Source organism: Paroedura picta, chromosome 18 (assembly GCF_049243985.1).
Source record: "Paroedura picta isolate Pp20150507F chromosome 18, Ppicta_v3.0, whole genome shotgun sequence".
NCBI lineage: Eukaryota > Metazoa > Chordata > Lepidosauria > Squamata > Gekkonidae > Paroedura > Paroedura picta.
In genome coordinates, this window is record NC_135386.1 from 11,073,721 (window position 1) to 11,097,004 (window position 23,284).

A 23,284-nucleotide genomic window follows, 5' to 3' on the forward strand; every position below is an offset into this window, starting at 1 on the left:
ATTTTCCCTTTATTTTTTACACTGTTTTCGGCCGAAAATCGGGCCTGTGAGGGGGGGGGGATTTTTTTTTCACTTGGGGGGAGCGTGGCAACGATGAAACGACAGCTCAAACACACCTGCCAGCTGATGGGTCTCTCCGTTGCAACGAATCAACACAGATTCGTTGCAATGGGTGTTTTTTTTTTTTTTAAAAAAACCTTTCTTAAAGGGAAAGGGGCTGTTTGGGAGCATGCTAACGGCTGCCCATTGGCTGCTTGACGGCCAGGGGCGGGACGAGCTTGGCAATAGCGCTTCCTGTCTAGCGATTTTTGCTGAGACTGGAAGCTTGTGGGAAATGATAGAAACGCAACTGGATTCCACTACAAAGTCAGGTATGCATAATGACGAATTGCACTATTTTAAATGGCGATTTTTCGTTCAGCAAACAATTTGCTACAAGGATCCCGGTGCGGAAAGCCCCTGGGGGTGGGGGTGGGAAGGGCTGGGGTGGCGTTTGGGGGGGTAGGAAGTCCGCGTGTTGCACTGGCAGGAAAGGGCAGCTGCTGGGCGAAGGGGATGAAGTTTCCCTGTAGTCCAGCGGCGTGGGGTAAGGCTCCTGGCTGGCAGCCATACGGCAAGGATGGCTGCTTGGGAGGAGTGTAGAGTTAGTGGCGGGCCGTTTCGGAGATGGGCCAAGTGGCCAATAGGGAGGCGCGCTTTGCGCGCCTTCCAATTGGCAACTTGGCCCTGGATTGCCACTCTGAGAAGCGAATCAGGAGCCGCTTTGTGGCTCCTGCCCTTTCCCTGCCCTAACTCCGCCCCAACAGCCCTTACTCAATTATTTAGTCCGCGGGACAGTTTAAAAATGATTCTATGATTCTATTCTATGCCTGCTATTGTCTGGGGGGATATCAGAAAACACTAATACTAAGAGAGTAAGCTAACCTCCAGCTACAAACTGGAGACCTGCTGAAATGACATCACAAAGTGCTTGCCTACATTGCCCTGGAGAGAAGGGGATGCCTGCTATTGGCTAGGGGTATATCAGAACACACTAGAAGTCAGAGTGTAAGAAAACCTGCAGCTGGAAACTGGAGACCTATGAAATGACATCACAAAGCACTCACCTATGTTGCCCCGGAGAGAAGGGGATGCCTGCTATGGGCTTGGGGTATATCAGAACACAAAGTACTAGTTAGAGAGTACGATAAACTCCATCTAGAACCTGGTGACCTGCTGAAATGACATCACAATACGCTTGCCTAAGTTGCCCTGGAGAGAAGGGGTTGCCTGCTATTGCCAGTGGGGATATCAGAACACACTAGTACTCAGAGAGTAAGAAAACCTCCAGCTACAAACTGACCTGCTGAAATGACATCACAAAGCCCTCGCCTACGTTGCCCTGAAGAGAAGGGGATGCCTGCTATTGGCTGGGGGGATATCAGAACACACTAGAAGTCAGAGAGCAAGAATGCTGTTCCCGTTGGCTACAGAGGAGAGGACACGCAGTGATTGGTTTAAACTACAAGTACAACGATATAGCCTAGATATCAGGAAAAACCTTTTCACAGTCAGAGTAGTTCAGCAGTGGAATAGGCTGCCTAAGGAGGTGGTGAGCTCCCCTTCACTGGCAGTCTTCAAGCAAAGGTTGGATACACACTTTTCTTGGATCCTTTAGGATCCTTTGGGCTGATCCTGCGTTGAGCAGGGGGTTGGACTAGATGGCCTGTATGGCCCCTTCCAACTCTATGATTCTATGATTCTATTCTATGCCTGCTATTGCCAGTGGGGATATCAGAACACACTAGTAGGCAGAGAGTAAGCTAACCTCCAGCTAGGAACTGGAGACCTGTTGAAATGACATCACAAAGCGCTCGCCTATGTTGCCCCAGAGAGAAGGGCTTGCCTGCTATTGGCAGGGGGGTTATCAGAACACACTAGTAGGCAGAGAGTAAGCTAACCTCCAGCTACAAAGTGGAGACCTGCTGAAATGACAGCACAAAGCCCTCGCCTACGTTGCCCTGGAGAGAACGGGATGCCTGCTATTGGCTGAGGGGATAGAAGAAGAAGAAGATGATGATGATGATGATGAAGATGAAGATGGTTCTTATATGCTGCTTTTCCCTACCCGAAGGAGGCTCAAAGCGGCTTACAGTCGCCTTCCCATTCCTCTCCCCACAACAGACACCCTGGTTTCCTTTTTTGACCAAGTGACAGGTTTGCTGGATTGTGGAAATTCGGTTGATGTCGTTTACTTAGATTTTAGTAAAGCTTTTGATAAGGTTCCCCATGATGTTTTCATGGATAAATTGAAGGATTGCAATCTGGATTTTCAGATAGTTAAGTGAATAGGGAATCGGTAGAGCAATGGTCCGCAACCTTATTCAGGCTGCGGACTGGCGGCGGTGGGGTGAGCGATCGCCCAGCCGTGCATGCCGCACATGCCGCAGATGCGCAGCCGCGCATGAGTGGCCCGGCGTGGCCCTGCAGGGAGAGGGAACCGCGGCCTGGCACCGGGCCGCTGCCCGGTGGTTGGGGACCACCGGGTTAGAGAACCGCATTCAAAGAGTTGTTGTCAAAGGTGTTTCATCAGACTGAAGGGAGGTGAGTAGCCATAGTCCTCCTTTTCACTTTGTCCCAGCCATCTTGAATATAAGACCTAGTGTTTATCCAGCCCTTCCAAAATTACATGAGAGGGACCCTTCTGGATTGGACGCAGAAGGCCCATCTAGCTCAGCTGCCTGTTTTGAAAAGAAAACAGCATCCCCAGCCCTCAAGCCTCCTCTAGCTGTACCATACATATATCTTTGCATTGGGGGGTAGGTTCGGGAGTTTATACGTTTGGTGGGAGCAGTAGGAGTGGGGAAGACTTAGTGACATGGTTGGGAAAGAGTATGGGATGTAGAAATATTTTTGCCATTATTTTGCAGTTAGATCAAGAGCAAAAAAAGAAAGCAGTACCTCGAGGTGCGTCCCCTCGTTGAAGCTTCTGCCGATGAAAACGGAGATTGCCTCCTACGCCGGGGGGTATTACGCCTGTGACTTACCTGACTCCCACGCCAGGGGGTATTACGCCTGTGACTTACCTGACTCATACATGGGCCAGTTCTTGGGGCCTCTTATGCTGCTGCTCTGTCTGTTTGGAGCCATTACCTGCTTAATAAATTAATACAAATAGTGGCAATTAATGAGCTCCTGTGGCACCAAGTTCTCCCAGTTATAATAGCTTATTATTATGCCCTCCCCTTTTTTCTAATACCGAAGGCAGCCTGGAATCGAACTTGGGACCTGTGTCAAGGCAAAGCAGGGGTTTTCTACGAGCGGTGCTATTTGGTGCTGTTGTTCACCCAAAAGCTCCCAGGTTGCCATGGCGGAGCCACAAGCCTGCTTAAAGGAGGCGCAGCATGGTGCACGTCTTGCTGGCGAGCCTCAGTAGCACCGCATGGAGGCCAAGCGATTGGTGGAAGAAGAGGAAATCACTGGGGGTGTTTGTGATCCTCCAAGTCACCGCACTGATGCTGATGCCCCTCCAGGTGTCCATTTGTCCCGCAAAACACATGCAAGGACCCTAGAAGGTCTCTATACTGACATTTTTGTGTTAGTTAGAATTGGTGATGGGGGTGTGCTAATAAAAGAAAGCGGGTCTCCTGCTAGGAGAAGTTGGTAAGAGATCGTGGGAGCCCCTCTGTGCTGGTACTCCTCGACTGAAATGACGGACAATGCTGGAAACCAAGGTAGAGGCTGACACCTGCTGGTAGCCGGAGGAATTACTACAGAATTGCTTGCTCCCACCATCTGGCAGCAGATGGCAGAAATTTTGCCTGAGTGGCCTAAAGGATGCATGGAAGGGGACTGTCTTTTAGGTTAGATTGAGGAGGCAAACGGCTGAGGAGAGATTCTGGTTCAGACAGATTCCAGCCAGATGCTAGTGGGGTAGATTAGTTAGCTGTTAGTAGAAGAGTTCAGGTTAACAAGATGGGTAATTAAGAGTGGGCACAGGTTGGGTGGGTTGAGAGAGGGAGATATATATTAGTGCACCTGGTAAGGTTTTTAACTAAGGATAGGATACCCAACTATCTGTGAAGCAGTCATAATAGGCCCCCATCATGGTTTCTGTATGTAGCCTGACCAACCGATCTAACTGCCATAGATGGGAGAACATAGAATCATAGAATCATAGAGTTGGAGGGGACCACACAGGCCATCTAGTCCAACCCCCTGCTCAACGCAGGATCAGCCCAAAAATCCAATTATCTAATTTCTTAGTTCCTCAGTCAGTGGGTAATCATTTCCTAATTTTTCTTGGTTCATCATAGCAGGGGCAGGCTAAGACATAGTGTGTAATGTCCTCAATTATCTCATTACCATAGAGTTGGAAGGGGCCATGCAGGCCATCTAGTCCAGGATCAGCCCTAAAGCGTCCAAGAAAAGTGTGTATCCAACCTTTGCTTGAAGACTGCCAGTGAGTGGAAGATCACCACCTGCTTAGGCAGCCTATTCCACTGCTGAACTACTCTGACTGTGAAAAAGTTTTTCCTGATATCTAGCCTATATCGTCGTACTTGAACCCATTACTGCGTGTCCTCTCCTCTGCAGCCAACAGAAACAGCATCCTGCCCTCCTCTAAGTGACAACCTTTCAAATAAAGAGGGCTATCATGTCCCCTCTCAACCTCCTTTTCTCCAGGCTGAACATTCCCAAGTCCCTCAACCTATCTTCATAGGGCTTGGTCCCTTGGCCCCAGATCATCCTCGTCGCTCTCCTCTGTACCCTTTCAATTTTATCTACGTCCTTCTTGAAGTGAGGCCTCCAGAACTGCACACAGTACTCCAGGTGTGGTCTGACCAGTGCTGTTTACAACGGGACTATGACATCTTGTGATTTTGATGTGATGCCTCTGTTGATACAGCCCAAAATGGCATTTGCCTTTTTTACCGCTGCATCACACTGCCTGCTCATGTTTAGTTTACAATCCACAAGTACCCCAAGGTCTCGTTCACACACAGTGTTACCTAGAAGCGTATCCCCCATCCAGTAGGCATGCTTTTCATTTTTCTGATCCAGATGCAGAACTTTACACTTATCTTTATTAAATTGCATCTTGTTCTCATTTGCCTATTTTTCCATTGTGTTCAGATCTCGTTGAACTCTGTCTCTATCTTCCAGAGTATTTGCCAGTCCTCCTAATTTGGTGTCGTCTGCAAATTTGATGAGTAGTCCCTCCACCCCCTCATCTAGATCATTAATAAATATGTTTAAAAGTACTGGACCGAGCACCGAGCCCTGAGGTATCCCTCTACTCACCTCCCTCCAGTCTGATGAAACACCATTGACAACAACTCTTTGAGTGCGGTTCTCTAACCCAGTGGTCCCCAACCTTTTTATCACTGGGGACCACTCACCGGGGACCACTCAACGCCTTTTACTGTGGGGGGGGTAGTTTACTCCTCCACTCTCAACCACTGCCCTAATGCTCTCTGATCGCTATGGTAATGTTTAAATATCCCTTCAAAATAAGATACAGACACGGCACAACAATAAACATAAGGAACATTTTATTTTCATGGAAATTTTAACTCATGACAATGACAAATCAATGGGAACCCTGAGCTTGTTTCTCTGCAACGAGATAGTCCCAATTGGGAGTGTTGGGAGACAATGAAACCCAAAGTGTTTTGTAAAGGGCTGGGGGGGATGAAGTAAAGGGCCCAGGGGGGGGGGAGAAGGAGTCCTTCTGGGCCCAACTCCAATTAGTCGAAGGACCACATGTGGTCCGCGGCCCACAGGTTGGGGATCGCTACTCTAACCAATTCCCTATCCACCTAACTATCTGAAAATCCAGATTGCAGTCCTTCAATTTATCCATCAGAACATCATGGGGAACCTTATCAAAAGCTTTACTAAAATCCAAGTAAATGACATCAACCGTATTTCCACGATCCAGCAAACCTGTCACTTGGTCAAAAAAGGAAACCAGGTTGGTCTGACAGGACCTGTTGGAGACAAATCCATGCTGAATTCCTTGGATCACCGAATTGTCCTCCAGATGTTTGCAGATCGCTCACTTTAATATCTGCTCCATTATCTTACACACAACAGAGGTCAGACTCACTGGTCTATAGTTTCCCGGGTCATCCTTCCTCCCTTTCTTGAAGATCGGAACAACGTTTGCTCTCGTCCAGTCCTCCGGGACATCTCCAGTCCTTAAAGAGGTTCCGAAGATGATGGACAAGGGCTGTACAAGTTCTCCGGAAAGTTCTTTGAGCACTCTCGGGTGCATTTCATCCGGCTCAGGGGATTTGAACTCATCCAGTGCAGCTAAATGCCTCTCAACAACCTCTCTGTCCATGTCAACCTGTGAAATGGGGCAGGGACCCTGCCTGGTAGACAGTTGCCAACAATTCTGGCCCAAGAGAGGTATAGCAATGGGGGGGGGGAGATTCAATAAGAGAGAACAGAGCCTTTTCCCTCTTCTTAGGGCGCTCTCTGGTGTTACCCCCTACCTCATCGATCTGGACCAAAAACATGTCCACTTAATAACCTTCTACGACCCTTAATCGATGTTTCTGAAATAAATGAATGCCTGGAGAATCATCCGTATCGGTGTAGTGACTGGGTGGAGAGCTTATCCCTCCTCCAGTGACCTCTCCCTCTTCCACTAAATGTTTTGTCTCCCAATGCTTTTTGCATAACCATGGGGGAAGGCCATGAATAAAAGCTCCCTCAGCCCAGTATGACCCATCCCTTCATCTTCATCGGAAGAAAAATCACCGGAAGAGTGGGTATGTGATCATAGAATCATAGAGTTGGAGGGGCCATACAGGCCATCTAGTCCAACCCCCTGCTCAACGCAGGATCAGCCCTAAGCATTCTAAAGCATCCAAGAAAAGTGTGTATCCAACCTTTGCTTGAAGACTGCCAATGAGGGGGAGCTCACCACCTCCTTAGGCAGCCTGTTCCACTGCTGAACTACTCTGACTGTGAAAATTTTTTTCCTGATATCTAGCCTCTATCGTTGTACTTGTAGTTTAAACCCATTACTGCGCGTCCTTTCCTCTGCAGCCAACAGAAACAGCATCCTGCCCTCCTCCAAGTGACAACCTTTCAAATACTTAAAGAGGGCTATCATGTCCCCTCTCAACCTCCTTTTCTCCGGGCTGAACATTCCCAAGTCCCTCAACCTATGATGAGCATGACCTCCTGGAATGACAAGTTCACCGGTGCTTGTTACACTGTGTGTGTCTCCAGGAGACCTCCTCATGGAGATCCTCATCCAAGGTGCTTTGGCCACATGTGCTCACACCAACCAGATCCTAGAATGGGCCACAAGCCACAGTGGAACTGGTAAGTCAGATGGTTCAGACATTTTCTCCATACCAAGAGCCCTGTTACTCACCACGGCCTGCCACCTGCCATGTCTGGAGGCACCTGCTGCTTAATAGTGTCCTGGCCCGACCTGAAAAAGAACCTGCTCCGTGAGAAACATTGTTAGATCCAGAGAGAACCCTATTACTTGATGAGGAAGCAGAGCACGGAGGTGCGTTCCACACTGATGCCTCCGCCAATGAAAAAGTAGATTGCATCCCATGAGACTTACCTGACTCATACATGGCTCAGTTCTCAGTGCCTCCAATGCTGCCGGGTTCCTATTAACAGGTGACCTTGTAACTGGGGGTGGGGAGGTTGAACAGGTGGACTGTCGCCCCCTGGTGTTATGAACTGCCTGGAATGAAGGGTGGTGTTAGATTGAAGGGATTCCTGGGGAAGAAGAGGCTCAGCGATTGGTGGAAGAAGAGGAAATTACTGGGGGTGTTTGTGATCCTCCAAGTCACTACACTGATGCTGTTGCCCCTCCAAGTATGCAGTTGTCCCGCAAAATATGTGAAAGAGCACTAGAAGGTTTCTATACTGACACGGATGATGAGGGTAGTAACACCGGTGGTGTGCTAATGAGAGAAAGAAAGGGACTGTTTCTTGTGACCGTACCTCTCATAATCAGCTGAGGGGTTATTATGAATACATGACATTAATTATAGCAGCCTACCCTGAGAGGGGTTGGTATCTTAGCCGACATCTTTCGTATGTCCTAGAAGCCAAGGAATAGGCAAGGGATGAAGCAGCTTTAGTGTAAGATCAGAGCTTTCGTGAGCTTGCTTGACATGATTCCATGACCAGGTGGATGTAATCCATCAGGTACATGGTTGGTAAAACTGGGTCCTGGGAATAGACAGGACCCACTCTTCACCCCAGACAAGCAGATGCCTAAGCCCTGTTGCCTGAACGGATACCAGTTCACACTGCAACATGGGCAAGTCCATAGAATCATAGAGTTGGAAGGAGCCATACAGGCCATCTAGTCCAACCCCCTGCTCAACGCAGGATTAGCCCTAAGCATCCTAAAGCATCCAAGAAAAGTGTGTATCCAACCTTTGCTTGAAGACTTCCAGTGAGGGGGAGCTCACCACCTCCTTAGGCAGCCTATTCCACTGCTGAACTACTCTGACTGTGAACATTTTTCCTGATATCTAGCCTATATCGTTGTACTTGAAGTTTAAACCCATTTCTGCGTGTCCTCTCCTCTGCAGCCAACAGAAACAGCATCCTGCTCTCCTCCAAGTGACAACCTTTCAAATACTTAAAGAGGGCTATCATGTCCCCTCTCAACCTCCTTTTCTCCAGGCTGAACATTCCCAAGTCCCTCAACCTATCTTCATAGGGCTTGGTCCCTTGGCCCCAAATCATCCTCGTCGCTCTACTCTGTAACGTTTCAATTTTATCTACGTCCTTCTTGAAGTGAGGCCTCCAGAACTGCACACAGTACTCCAGGTGTGGTCTGACCAGTGCCTTATACAATGGGACTATGACATCTTGTGATTTTGATGTGATGCCTCTGTTGATGCAGCCCAAAATGGCATTTGCCTTTGAGTCATGCTGTCACCGTCATGAGTCATGCTGACACCGTCAGTCGCCTGCCACTCCCAGGGATCGATGCTGACCCTCACCTGCGCATTGCATCATGCTGCTGGAGGAGCTGCCTGATCCTCCCCTTCATGCCTCTGATGCTGCCACATCTGTCTGTTAGCCGTGTCTTGAACTGGGGGTGGCAGGGGTGGCTAAAGGACAAGGCTTTGCCTGTTTTTGACCCACAAACTGTCTGCCCACCAGTGCTGCCTGTTGTGGGGGAATCGCATAGTGATGCCCCCTAAGCTGCAGTCTCAGGTGTTGGCAGCTTTGCACGTCAGCCACCCCACATGAAGGCTCTGGCACGTAGTATGTGTGGTGGCCAGGCATTGACAACAACATAGAGAACTGAGTCAAGCGCTGCAGCACATGCCAGGAAAATCGCCCAGAGATGCCACAGGCTCCAATAGAAGTGTGGGAGTCGATTAGAACCCCATGGTCATGGGTTCACCTGGACTTTTTAAAAATTATTTTTATTTGTATTTATATACTGCTGGCCCTTTCCAGGGTCAAACATTTCTATTAGTTGTGGACTCATACTCAGTGGCCTGAAGGGGCTCCCGTATCCTCGATGACTTCCAAGACTGTCATCAATGCCTGGAAGTCACTTTTTGCAACTCACGGACTGCCGGGACACACTGGTATTGGGCAATCGGGCACAATTTGTCTCTGAGGAATTCCGTGCCTTGACCATGAGCCTGCTGATCTGGCACATTACTTCTGCCCCATTCCATCTGTCCACCAATGGAGAGTTTGAACAGATGGTGCGATCAACCAAAGAGGCACTCAAAAGTATAGTGCATGGAAGCTGGCATCAGAGGCTAGCGGAATGGCTGTTCATCAGACCCCGCGCTCCTTCGCAATTAGAGACAAGGTCTACGTCCCCAACTATGCAGGGGGTCCCCGCTGGATTCCAGCTATGATTCTACGGAAAACCAGACCGGTGTCATACGAAGTACAGACTGAAGGTGGAAACCTGCTACATTGACACATCGACCAGCTGCGGGACCGCCTTCTTGCCCTCAACACGGCCTCACCTCAACTCACCAGTGTGCTGGCCGAGCCCGATGACAGCGAGCCAGATGACAGTCCCATGGATAGCAATCCAGAACCAGCACCAGAGGTGCAGACCCCCCAGGAGATGCCAGAGTCACCGGCCACATCACCTCCAACATCACAAGACGAGGCGGTCCTGATGCATTCCCCAGCCGCTCCTGAGCTGAGGCGCTCCACCAGGCAATGAACTGCACCCAAATACCTGGGGAACTTTGTCTGTAACTTGGTGGGTGCCTATCTTAGCAGGGAGGGGTGTTATGTCTGTGGGCATTTGCCTGCTGATGTAAATGAGGGCTTCTGCCAGCCAAGGAACTAACCAGTCAAAGGAACCTGTTAAGGTCCAATCAGATTGCTCTGCTTAGGGCCAATCAGAGCCAGCAGCGGGCTGCCTGAAAGGTATAAAAGTGCATGAGTTTGCCTGTTTTTCTCTGTTCAGTATTTGGAGTTTGTTGCTGGAGTTGCTAAATAAAAAGAAATATTACCTTTTAAAGTTTCACAATAAATTATAGAGTTATCTGAGTAATGGTCATTTTTCTATCTTAAGCACAAACAACTAAATATAATACCTTAATGATTATGAGTAAAGAATCAAAGTTGATTTATGAGTAATGCCTTAATACCCCTCCCCAACCCTAAAAAGGATTGGCTCACAATGGGAAGGGTTTGGAAGCTAAGCAGGGTCAACACTGATTATTTCTTGCTGAAACACTGCTAAGGAAGCCAGGGATTGCTATGTGGGGCCAGCCAATGGCAAACCAGGACTGAACATCTTTTGCCTCGGAAACCCATACATTGGCAGAAATTTGACATCACTTTGCACTGTCAGTGTTTCAGGGGCCTTCAGCTTGATTTTGCACACAACAGCAGCCTTTCTCAACTTTTTAATCATTAAGAAGCATTCCTCAGGCTTCGAGAAATCACAGAAGTGCCATGATCGTTCAGAATAGGGGTGGGAAGAATAGCTGTGGACACATCCACTTGTGGCCCCTCCCCACCCCCTTCAGGCCCATCACTGGCCAATCGGGGTGGTAGGTCAACATGTCCATACGTGGTCATATCACCTGATAAATGTTTAACAAATTTTAAATATATATATGCGTGGGAAACTCTTCCAAAGCCATCAAGAAATGCCAGGGTTTCACGGAACCCTTGTTGAGAAAGCATGCACTAGGTAGGCTTGCCAACCTCCAGGTGTTAACAGATCTCCTGAGATTACAACTTATCCCAAGGTGGCAGAAAATCATTTCACCGGGAGAAAACAGTCATCTACGCCAGCGGTAGTCAACCTGTGGTCCGCCAGATGTCCATGGATTTGCTGGCAGGGGATCATGGGAATTGTAGTCCATGGACATCTAGAGGCCCACAGGTTGACTACCCCTGATCTACGCCCTTGAAGCCCCTCTCCTCCCCCCTGTCCTTCTCAGGCTCCTCCTCCAAACTGCCTAACCTGGAGCTGGCAACCCTACTATAGGCAGGCAAACGGAGGCTGAGAAGCCAAAGCAACCCGCCTGTCCAAACGCTGAACAGCTGGAAACAGCCGCCATTTCCTTCCAACTTCCGGGTTTCCGCGACGGGCCACTCTTGCCTTCCGCTTCCGCCCTCGCTCTGGGTCGCACGGGAAAAGGGCGCGGCGTCGCTTACGTCATCACTTAGCGCCAGCCTGGTCTGGGATCATCGCTTTTACAGCCCCTTTGCGGAGGCGGGCTTCTGATTGTCGCGGGGGGGCTCGGAGAGGATGAGGTGAGATTGGGGGGAAGCGTCCCCCGTCGCGTGGTTTTCCTGCTCGACGTGCCTCTGAGAATGTGCAGAGTTCGGCTGCCTTTCTTTGGGAGGGCGTGAAATGGTTTCCTTTGTGCTGGACGTATGAAAAGGGAGGGGAGAGTGAAGGGGCCCCCTGATCGACAGGAACATGGGTTGTTTCCTAAGGCGCTTTTAGATTGTATGTATCATTTTTGTTTCCTTCTTTAGGAAGAGAGTCTTTCAAAATAGATTCAGGTGGGTCGTTGTGTTTTAATAATGTTTATTTCTTACATGTGTGTGTTTTTTTTTTAATTCAATGCTATTGAAGGCGTTGATCCGGGTAGCTCATGCCAATGACACAACCTGTAATTGCAGTCGCTAACCACTACTCTTAGTGTTTGCCCCAAACCAGCCTTGCCCCAGTTTAACATGAAATAATCAAAACTGATGTGACAAAAAATGGTAATGGAAGACCCATGACAGCAGAGTGTATCAATGGAGGAACAAGGAAGAAAAAATGTGAAGGGAAAAATCTTTAAATGACCAGATTAAATGTAAAAAGTGGGAAGATGTTTAGATAATAAATTGTGCCTAAAACCCCAAAGAGTTGGTGAGCTTCCAGGAAAAGAGTATTTCATAAACTTGTCAAAAAGCTACTGCTCAAAAAGCCTGTCCTTTCTTGTCACTGGTTTCCTTTCTGTGGATTGGGTTGCAGAGAGCTGGGTTTGTGATGAAGCTAGTTAGAATAATAGAGGAGGCTGCTTTTTAAACAGGGAGTTCTTACCAAGACGTTTAGGGCTTTTGGAAGTAAGTACCACCATTTGGAACAGTGGAAGTAAACCGGTAGTTTGTGAAAGATTAGAATGTTTTGCAAATATCACCTTTCCTGGCACTGGAAAGAAATGGGGGAAATGCTGTCTTGATGTGAAGCTAAAGATTACAACCATGTTAGCTTGAGAAGTTATAGGGAGAAGCTCAGCCAAAATGGCATCTCCAGCATTTAACCCAGAACTGGGTTTGAAATTTTCTTCCTTGCGTATGCCACACTCAGCCCGGTATTTCTGATGATGGAAGAAGTGCCTTGTGAGGTTTCCCAGTCTGCTCATTTCTGAGTAGATGCCTTGCTTTGACAGCTCTACTTCCAGGACCAAGTTGTCAATATTCCTTATTTTAGAGTTTTCTGCTTCTAACACCATCTTCTTGCAGAGAAGCTGGCTTCGCAATGGAATCCCTGCCTGTTGTTCCTCTGTCCTGACTCATCAGGTGTGACTGACCATGGGCCGTAAAGCTGATTCTAAGCTCCCAGTGGAGGAGATTCCTGTCCGTGTAGCTGTTCGCATTCGACCCCTGCTGCCTAAGGAACGATTGCATGGACACCAAACGTGCCTGCGAGGAAACCCAGAAACTAAGGAAGTGATCCTGGGGCACAATCGCCATTTCCATTTTGATACTGTTTTCACCAAATCTTCTAGCCAGGAATCTGTGTATGCTGTTTGCGTGCAGCCCCTGGTGGAGGCCTTCTTCCAAGGCTTCAACTCTACTGTATTTGCCTATGGCCAGACAGGATCTGGAAAGACCTACACCATTGGAGAAGCAACTGTCTGTAAGTTGTGTTTCCCTCTGTTGCATTAATCTCTGAATTCTTTCTTTTCCTTCTCTGTGAAATGTGAAATAATGAGGCTGTCAAATAAAATGTCATAGAAATATGAGAGAGCAGCAAAATAAAAGGCCATTCTATATATTTTGAGTGTGTAAAATGTCTTTGGAAGCATTTTACTCTAAAAGAAAAACTTTCATAGGAGATTTTTTTCAAATTTAAAATGTTTTGTTCATTCTAAAAATTGGGGGGAGGGGAGTCCTTGAGAGAAAAATCCACATTTCCCTTCCCCAGTTCTCTGTCTTCCTCCCCAGGCCTTAGCATTTCTCGCTTTTCAACCCTAGCAATGCTATTTTCTCCTGACCTATTGCATTAACAATAGACTCTTGATAACTTACTCTGTACAGCTTTAGATGGTGGTAAATATATGGAAGTGTAAATATATGGAAGTTCTCTCTGACATTGAAGCTGCTTATTATATTTCTATGGCCAACTCGTCCAAGAGCTTGTGGTAAGAAAGCATTGATCACATCAGGAAAACATTTTTCTAAATTAGAAGGTCTTGTCCCTTCTTTCCCCCTGAGCCTAGAGGTAGTTCATGAGGACAAATTGACTTGTAAAGTCTGTGGATATCTTTTCACTAGGAAAAGAGCATTTTTCCAGTTTTATGTTTTGCTTGAGAAAACTAAGGATCTGCGATAACTCCTATAATACCTCTGTGGTAGACATGAGCAGGTCTGCAAACACGCTTGCCTTATGCAGTTACTTTCAAGTGGGTCTGAAGCAGCACAGCAAAACAAAATCAGTCTGATTTTGTTATGCAGTTACTGTCATTGCTGAATTTACATGGGATTGAATCATAGAGTTGAAAGGGATCTCCAAGGTCATCTAGTCCAGGGGTAGTCAGCCTGTGGTCCTCCAGATGTTCATGGACTACAATTCCCATGAGCCCCCTGCCATGGGAATTGTAGTCCACGAACATCTGGAGGATCACAGGTTGACTACCCCTGATCTAGTCCAACCCCCTGATCTAGTCACATCAATATTTCCCTTTACAACAAAGTTGCATTTTGGGCCAGTTGTGTCAAATAGGTCTTCTATCCTAGCATTTTGCCTAGTTACTGCTGACTATTCCTACCCACCCAACAACATTTATGTTTCTCTTTCCCAGCTTCCATCAATGAAGATGAGCAGGGCATAATCCCCCGAGCCATGGCTGAAGTGTTCAGACTGGTGGACGAGAATGATTTAGTAGAGTACAGGGTTCGCGTATCTTACCTGGAAGTGTATAAGGAGGAATTTTGGGACCTCTTGCAAGTGGAGACGGCAAACAAGAGCATTCAGATTCGAGAAGATGACAAGGGCAATATTGGTACAAGTTAACACTTTTGATGTTCCTCTTGATTTCTTGATAGTCCTTTTTAGGACTTCTTTGAGTTTCGGGTGCAGGTTGTCCCTTTGTAATGCTTGTCATCCCTCTCTTGTTGTAGTATTGTATGGGGTGAAAGAGACTGAAGTGGAAGGCCTGGATGAGGTCTTGAGCCTGCTGGAAATGGGCAATGCAGCCAAGCACACCGGTGCCACCCATATCAACAAGACATCCAGCCGTTCGCACACAATCTTCACTGTGACCATGGAGCAGCGCCAGAATGCTGCACGCCTCACACGCCTTGCCATTCAGGACAAGGCCTTGGTTCCAACCCCTGGCCAAGTCCTAATCTCCAAATTTCACTTTGTCGACTTGGCTGGCTCTGAACGTGTGGTGAAGACGGGGAGCACTGGGGAGAGGCTCAGGGAGAGCATCCAGATCAACAGCAGCCTGCTGGCCCTGGGGAATGTCATCAGTGCCTTGGGGGACCCTCACCGGAAAGGCAGTCACATTCCCTACCGGGATTCCAAAATTACCAGGTATGCAGACCCTGGCTAAGTGGTTTTTTAAACTCTTTACCAAGTCACTCTTCTGTATACCTTGTTGAGCATCTGCTTTTAAGTCTTTATGGTGCTTGAGTCATTTCTAAGTTAATGACTTGGAGTTTCCAGATTGTGATCTCTGTTGATTTCATGTTGATGGAGGCTAAAGACATCAGGACATTGAGTAAAAAAAAAAAATCCAAAGAGCCTTTGCATTGCTCAGATCTCTGTCCTGTGTATCAATTTTGAGGATCCTAGAATGTAAAAACAGAGTGATTAGGCTCATTATTCAATCGTTATGTCTTTTCTAGTGAAATCCATGCCCACGTAGAAGAAAAGGCTTTGCTTGCTAGGAGGGTTTGGGGCCGTTGGAGAAAGAAAACCTTCTATGGAATGATTATGGAGGTTATCTTGGCTCTTGCTTTTGTGGGTGGGGGGGACGCTGTAACAGCAATAAGCTACTGTGTGGAAGACAAATAAATAATTCATTGATGTTTTGGCTTGCCAGCATGATCCCCATGAAGCACTCATGATAAAATCCATTATTAAGGGTTGGTAGACATGTAATATTCGTAAGTCCCAGCAAGGGGATTTCATGATCCTCCATTGAGCAGTGGGTTGGACTAGATGACCTGTATGGCCCCTTCCAACTCTTATCGTTCTAGGTGGGAAGACCTTGCTTAGCTTCTGAGAATGGGTTATACCATGCCACCTTCAATCCTTATAATGTCTTTAATTGTGATTGTGGCCCCCTAAGGATTCAATTGCTGGCTCATGTTGAAAAAATAAAACAAAGATCTTGATTAGAATGGAGATACTGCTGTCACATTATCCCTTGTCTTAACTCTCAGGGTGATCTGGGCCCTTGGAGTTTTGTAGTAGGGGAAGAATGTGGTCAATAGGATCTGGAAGCTGATTGGAAGCACACATGATCCTGAGGCTTGCTTCTGCTGTCTTAACCATCGATCAGGATTAATTTATCTGAATCACAGAATCATAGAGTTGGAAGGGGCCATACAGGCCATCTAGTCCCCTTCACTGGCAGTCTTCAAGCAAAGGTTGGATACACACTTTTCCTTGGATGCTTTAGGATGCTTTGGGCTGATCCTGCGTTGAGCAGGGGGTTGGACTAGATGGCCTGAATGGCCCCTTCCAACTCTATGATTCTGTGATTTCATGATAAAGAGAAGAGATGGGGATTTGCATTTGGTTCTCTTCCCTGTGCATTCCACCTGAGCCCCAGGGATGGAATTGCATCCTGATCCCCTCCCCCCTTTACTCCCTTAGGATCCTGAAAGATTCCCTAGGTGGGAATGCTCAAACTGTGATGATTGCCTGTGTCAGCCCCTCCTCCTCTGACTTTGATGAGAGCTTGACCACCCTGAATTATGCCAGCCGTGCTCAGAACATCAAGAACAAGGTGGTGGTGAACTGCCGGAAGGAGGCGGAGCGCACAATGGATCTGCAGTTGCAGATAAAGAACCTGCAGAGGAAGCTGGCTCAGCGGCACCGCTCAGAGACGCGCATCATCAACCGTTCTGACCTGGCACCTGAGCAGCCATCACAGGGCCACAACACCCGCTTGCTCCTGGAGTGTGCCCACTATAGAACATGCACCGATGCTGCCTATCAGCTGATGACAGAACTGCAGGAAGAAGGCAACCTGACTCTGGATCAGATCCTGAGAGTGAAGGAGTGGCTGTGCATTGTAGAGAGGGAGCGGAGCGGACTGAGCTCAGCCTCTGGCTTAGACAGTGGTATCGAAAGCTCGCCAGCTGAGAGCCAGAGCCTCAAGGTGCAGAACTCTGAATTGTCTGGCGTTCAGGTACTAAAAAAGAACTGCTTGGTTGGCAGTGTGTGTGTGTGTGTGTGTGTTTATGCACCCCATGCATCAGGAATGAATTTCCAAGATGTCAGCCAGACTGACAATAGGAGACAAGATTATCCTACTAAAAGTTAGCCTCAGACTCTGTGTCTAGTCAGGGCTTCTTTACACAGTCTGCTGGTCGAGGATGCCATTGCTTTCCCTGGCTTCCGCCTAATTTGTTGCCAGTCTGTGGAGAACATGCTGGTGTCCAGTCTTTGGAAGTGCCAGGTTTTAAAAAAAAAGACCTTGGATAACTGGCCTGCAAAAAACTTGTGAAAATCTGGAGGGCTAGACTTCTGAGGCGAGACTTTTGAGATTCAGCAGCTCGGAAGCCATCTGTGGCTCTTCTGAGCACTGTGCCATAATCTGAAATCTGCCTCATAATGTGAAAATCTGCCTCCTGTTCCAGGGCATGGCCCTTGCCTGGTGGGGCTTGTGCATTGGCAGATGGTTCCCCTCCCCCTTGTAATGGCCGCTGCCAGGAGGACAGGGAGACTTCAAGCCTCCCTGATATGCAAGGAGTAAATGTGGCTGTTCTGGTTGAGGGTAATGGCACACGTGGCTCTGCACGAACCGTGGAGTGAGCATCATTGCAGTAGAGAATACGGAGCTTGATGGGCCGATAGCTTGGCTCTGCCAGTCAGCTTCATGTGTACTAGGAGAGACAGCACTGTGCATACTACTGATCCCACGATCAACTCCTGGCATTTCTTGTGAAGGCAAAAAGGGCCAGGCTGATCATGTGAATAAAGAGAATTGAAAAGAAAACAGGATTCCTTGGCAGGATTAGGAATTCTTGACTCTATACTCTACCCCCCCCCCCACCCAACACACACACTGTTTCTATAAAGTGATAACTTGTCAGGTCAACAATGGGGAATGTTCCCATGTTTGGTACACAGAAACATTAGTTTGATTCTGACCAAGCCATAATTAAGGAAGCTGAATTGTGGTGTTGAATTGTGGTCTCAATCGCCAAACCCTGCGAAGGACTGGGAGGCAGGGTATTCTGATGTTGTGAGAATTCAGCCTTTTTGGTTTTCTCTCCAGCAGGAGAGCCACACAAAGGGATACGAGGTGTTAAGAGAGGACTCTTTGCTGAGGCTGGAGAGACAAGTGGAGCAATTGGAAGAGGAGAATCGGGATTTCCTTGCTGCCCTGGAGGATGCCATGGAACAGTACAAACTGCAGGTATTGACCAATCTCATTGGCAAACTACTCTCCGGTGCCTAAAAGCTGGCAGAACAATAATCCCTTCTTGCAGCCCGCTTTTAGGCTAGGTTCTTTGTTTCTTTTCTGCCTCCATGACAAGAAGGAGAAGTTGTCTGTTTGCATCTGAAACCCTGGGTAATCTTTCCACAGCCTTTTCAAGGCATCTGCACAAGATTCCAGAATTGGGACACAGCTCTAAGGTGGGGAAGGGTAGAGCATCAGTGGTAGAACATCTGCTTGGCTGAACAGAAGGTCCCAGGTTCAATCTCTGGCATCTCCAGGCAGTAGCAACAGAGAGAAATGCAGCCAGTATTGAATAGACAGTACTGATCTTGAGGAGCTGATGGTGTGAGTCAATATAAAACAGTGAGTCAATATAAAACAGTCCTTCGCAGGACTGCGAACGCTGGCAGGGGCTCATGGGAACTGTAGTCCACGGACATCTGGAGGGCTGCAGTTTGACTACCCCTGTTCTAAATGGTCAACCAGTGCTAGCCAGTTAAAGGGCAGATGATAATTGGCCTCCCATGGGCAAGGAGGTTCCCTGAATTCAGAACCAGAGACCAAAGACCATCTGATCCAATCCCACTGGCAGGGGCTCATAGGAATTGTAGTCCATGGACAAATGGAGGACCACAGGTTGACTACCCCTGATCTACAGTATCTCTCTCTCGCCCCTCTGCAGAGTGACAAATTGCAGGAGCAGCAAGACATCATCTCTGAGCTACACAAATGCTTATGGCTGGCAAGGCCCAACACAGGTGTGCCCGAATTGCTGCACAACGTCTTCCTGGTTCAACTTGGCCAGAGACCTCACACAGCCCCTGTGGATGCTGCCCACTTCTCCCACTGGCCCAAGTGTAGCTTGTCCAACCACAATAAGGTTTGTGGAGATTATGTTGATGGTGTTTGCATGTTGTTGCTTTTTCAGAGTTATTTTCTGGGACTGGTTCAAATGCATTCAGGGACGAAGGAGGCCGGAGAACAGAATTAAGTGTTCTGAATACCTGAACAAAGGGGTCCCCTTCCCCAACCCATTGGCTTGACACTAGCCATGGTTCTGTTAAGGACAACTTTTGGGTTAAATTTGAGGATATAAATTCCAGAAATCTAGAAAGATTTGTGTATGTCTTTTGAACTACAAAATAATCCAGTGCATGAGAGTAATTCATGCTCTACAGCAGGGGGAAAAGCCATTCTACATTTTATTTAAATTTAGGAAATGTATAGGATTTCTCTCTTTTCATAGTTTATTTTGCTTCTGCTCCTCTGATGAAGGAATTCTTAGAGTATTCCAAGTATTCTCAAACTTCTGCAATTTTATCAGGTGCTGCCCATATGCTTTCAAGAATACCTGTACAGTTGTAAAGGCTAGAAATATGGATTTCTATTTATTTTTATTTATTTATTATATTTATATACCGCCCTCCCCGGAGGCTCAGGGTGGTTTACATAAGAACAAACAACAATACATAAAACAGTCCGTAAACATGTGAATAACTTTACAATAATAACTAATGGTTGTAACCATATAACAATGTAACAGTATAAACAATATAGACAATACAACAGTGCAACAATACAACAGGTCCAGAGCATACTGGTGGAATTCTGAGGGGGGGGCGGGGGGCAGGGCCTTTCAGTCGCTGTTGATTACCTCTGGTCTCAACCAAATGCCTGGCGGAACAGCTCCTTTTTGCAGGCCCTGCGGAACTCTTTAAGCTCCGTCAGGGCCCTGATCTCCTCCAGGAGCTCATTACACCAGGTGGGGGCCAGGACAGAGAATGCTCTGGCCCTGGTCGAGACCAGACGGACTTCTTTAGGGCCAGGGATCCTTAGCTGGTTGGTGGCAGTGGAGCGCAGAGCTCTTTTGGGGGTATAGGCGGGAAGGCGGTCCCTCAGGTACACTGGGCCCTGACTGCATATGGCCTTGAAGGTAATTACCAGAACCTTTAGTCTGATCTGGAATTCAACTGGCAACCATTGCAGCTGGTGGAGAATAGGCTGGATATGAGACCTCCACAGTGTTGCTGTGAGGATCCTGGCCGCTGCATTTTGAACCAGCTGTAGTTTCCGGGTCAAGGCTAAGGGCAGGCCTGCGTAGAGCGTGTAACAAAAGTCCAGTCTAGAGATGACCGTCGCATGGATCACTGTGGCTAGGTGTTCCGGGGCCAGGTAGGGCGCTAGTAGTTTGGCTTGGCGGAGATGGTAAAATGCCAGCCACGCTATTTTGTGATCTGGTCTTCCATTGTGAGGGAAGCGTCCAGAATCACGCCTAGATTCCTGGCGGAGCGAGCCATAGAGAGCTGTACACCATCCAGGGCAGGCAGACATGCTTCCTCGCATGGGCCCTTCCTACCCAGCCACAGGACCTCCGTCTTTGAAGGATTGAGCTTCAGATGACTCTGCTTGAGCCATCCCCTCACTGCTTCCAGGCAGCTGGCTAATGCTTCTGGGGGATAAAATAATAGAATCACAGAATCATAGAGTTGGAAGGGGCCATACAGGCCATCTAGTCCAACCCCCTGCTCAACACAGGATCAGCCCTAAGCATCTTAAAGCATCCAAGAAAATTGTGTATCCAACCTTTGCTTGAAGAAAGGGAGAATCAGGGCGGCCATCCATCAGGAGGAAGAGCTGGGTGTCATCTGCATATTGATGGCAACCCAGCCCAAACCTCCATACCAGTTGTGCGAGAGGGTGCATGATGATGTTGAATAGGATGGGAGAGAGGACCGCTCCTTGTGGGACTCCACAAGTAAGTTGCCAGCGGTCTGATGTTTTCTCTCCTATTGCAATCCACGATCCCGGAGGAAGATCAGCCATTGGAGGGCTTTCTCTTGTATTTCGGCATCGATGAGGCGGCGAGCTAGAAGCTCGTTATCGACTGTGTCGAATGCTGCTGAGAGGTCTAGTAATATCAGCAGTGCCGATCCGCCTCGGTCCAACTGGCGACGGAGGTCGTCCGTCAGGGCGACTAGCGCTGTCTCTACCCTATGGCCAGGCCGGAAGCCTGACTGGGATGGGTCTAGGACCGAAGCTTCTTCCAGGTATTCCGTCAGTTGGTTTGCGACTGCCCTTTCTACCAACTTCCCCAGAAACGCTAAATGCGAGACGGGTCTGTAGTTGTTAGGCTCTCGCGTATCTAGAGATGTTTTTTTCAGCAGTGGGCATACCACAGCCTCTTTCAATCCCTCCGGGAATTCTCCCATTGTGAGAGATAGGTTGATTATCTCCCGGAGGGGGCCCTTTATCCTTATGCCAGATGTTTTTAAGAGCCAGGATGGGCAGGGGTCTGGTGGGCATGTGGTTGGCCTTGCTGTTGCTAGCATCCTGTCCACTTCGGTCAGCGTGAGTCATCTGAAGTTACTCATAGTTTTCTCCAAAAATGGCCAAGGGGCCTCTAGTTCACTTTCTGTATCTAAGGCTGGTGGGAGGTCCCGGCGGAGTGTCGAGATTTTATCTGCAAAATGACTTGCAAATGCCTCACAGCTGATGTCCAATTGTGTGATAGTTACGTTTTCCAGTACGAAGGTTCTGGAGAGGGAAGGTGAAAAGTCATTTACCTAGAGAATGAGATCCGTCTTTGAAGGCTTGAGCATCCAGGAAAAGTGTGTATCCAACCTTTGCTTGAAGACTGCCAGTGAGGGGGAGCTCACCACCTCCTTAGGCTCCTCCACCTCCTATTTTTTTCCTGATATCTAGGCTATATTGTTGTACTTGTAGTTTAAACCCATTACTGCGCGTCCTCTCCTCTGCAGCCAACGGGAACAGCATCCTGCCCTCCTCCAAGTGACAACCTTTCAAATACTTTCAACCTTTCAAATAGGCTTGTTCTGGAGTGTTGCTGGTTAAAAAAAAAAGACAAATGATCACAGTACCACAGATTCCAGGTAAAGAGGATTTAACAAAGAAGAAAGAACTAATATTTTTGGGAGGCCAAATATAAAGAGTGTTCCCCTTCGGAGAATGAGTAATTTCTAGGCTGATGCAAAATTGTTCAGACATTTTCCACTTAGCATGCCCATTCTTTTTCTCCAAACAGCTCTGTGGTCCACCAGCTTATAGTGGAAAGGGCTTGTTGGGATGCCATCAAAGTTGCCCTCAGGATTCTGATGGGACTCTGATGCAGGAGTGTGACAAGGCTTCAGAGGGCCTGGAGGAGCTGCCCAAGGCAGCGGAGAAGAAGGAAGACTCAGAGTGCGAGAAGACATGGTCCCTTTACCAGCGCAGGTGAAATGGGAGCGCTAGTTTGTATGACTTGCATGCAAGATGTTGGATGTTCATTTCCCTAGCATCTCTGGCTGAAGGTTTGTTATAGCTGAGAAATGCTTTTTTTCTGAGCACACAGTTCTGGACTAGCGCTCTGATTCAATACAGCAATTTCTTGTCAGTGCAAAGAGAGGCCTCATCCCCTGGTTATCCTTGATTAAAGGTAAAGGTAAAGGTATCCCCTGTGCAAGCACCGGGTCATGTCTGACCCTTGGGGTGACGCCCTCTAGCGTTTTTATGGCAGACTCAATACAGGGTGGTTTGCCAGTGCCTTCCCCAGTCATTACCGTTTACCCCCCAGCAAGCTGGGTACTCATTTTACCCACCTCGGAAGGATGGAAGGCTGAGTCAACCTTGAGCCGACTGCTGGGATTGAACTCCCAGCCTCATGGGCAGATAGCTTCAGACAGCATTTCTCCTGCCTTACCACCCTGCGCCACAAGAGGCTCTTTTTTATCCTTGATTAAGAGGTCTTAATTGCCTGCCAACAGTGGCTGGAATTGGAACTTCTCTTGAACCAAGACAACTACTTGGCCATCTGTGATCTAAGCCAGGACGCCCTCCTTGATCATACAAAGGGCAGAGCAGAAGTGGGAAGGCAAGTTGTGAATATGTTGAAAAGCAATCTTGGTGAATGAGAGATCATGCCAACCTCAAAACACAGCAGGTGATGAAACACTGATGAAAAA

At 47.9% G+C, this 23,284-nt stretch overlaps 1 protein-coding gene across 9 annotated transcripts in view; it reads left to right on the plus strand.

Annotated features, from left to right (window-relative positions):
- The first annotated feature begins 11,620 nt into the window (after positions 1-11,620).
- Positions 11,621-23,284, plus strand: part of KIF7 (kinesin family member 7) — a 30,604-nt gene continuing 18,940 nt past the window's right edge. For 3 of the 9 annotated variants that reach the window (XR_013227488.1, XM_077318209.1, XM_077318216.1), the window contains exons 1-9: positions 11,621-11,736; positions 11,965-11,991; positions 12,943-13,339; positions 14,505-14,705; positions 14,824-15,241; positions 16,532-17,069; positions 18,162-18,302; positions 19,009-19,206; positions 22,369-22,556. Coding sequence is in view for 8 of the 9 variants with exons in the window: in XM_077318209.1 (XP_077174324.1) it covers positions 13,012-13,339; positions 14,505-14,705; positions 14,824-15,241; positions 16,532-17,069; positions 18,162-18,302; positions 19,009-19,206; positions 22,369-22,556 (2,012 nt within the window). In the remaining variant the exon portion in view is untranslated. The other 6 variants (XM_077318215.1, XM_077318214.1, XM_077318211.1 and 3 more) reach the window with 6 other exon arrangements.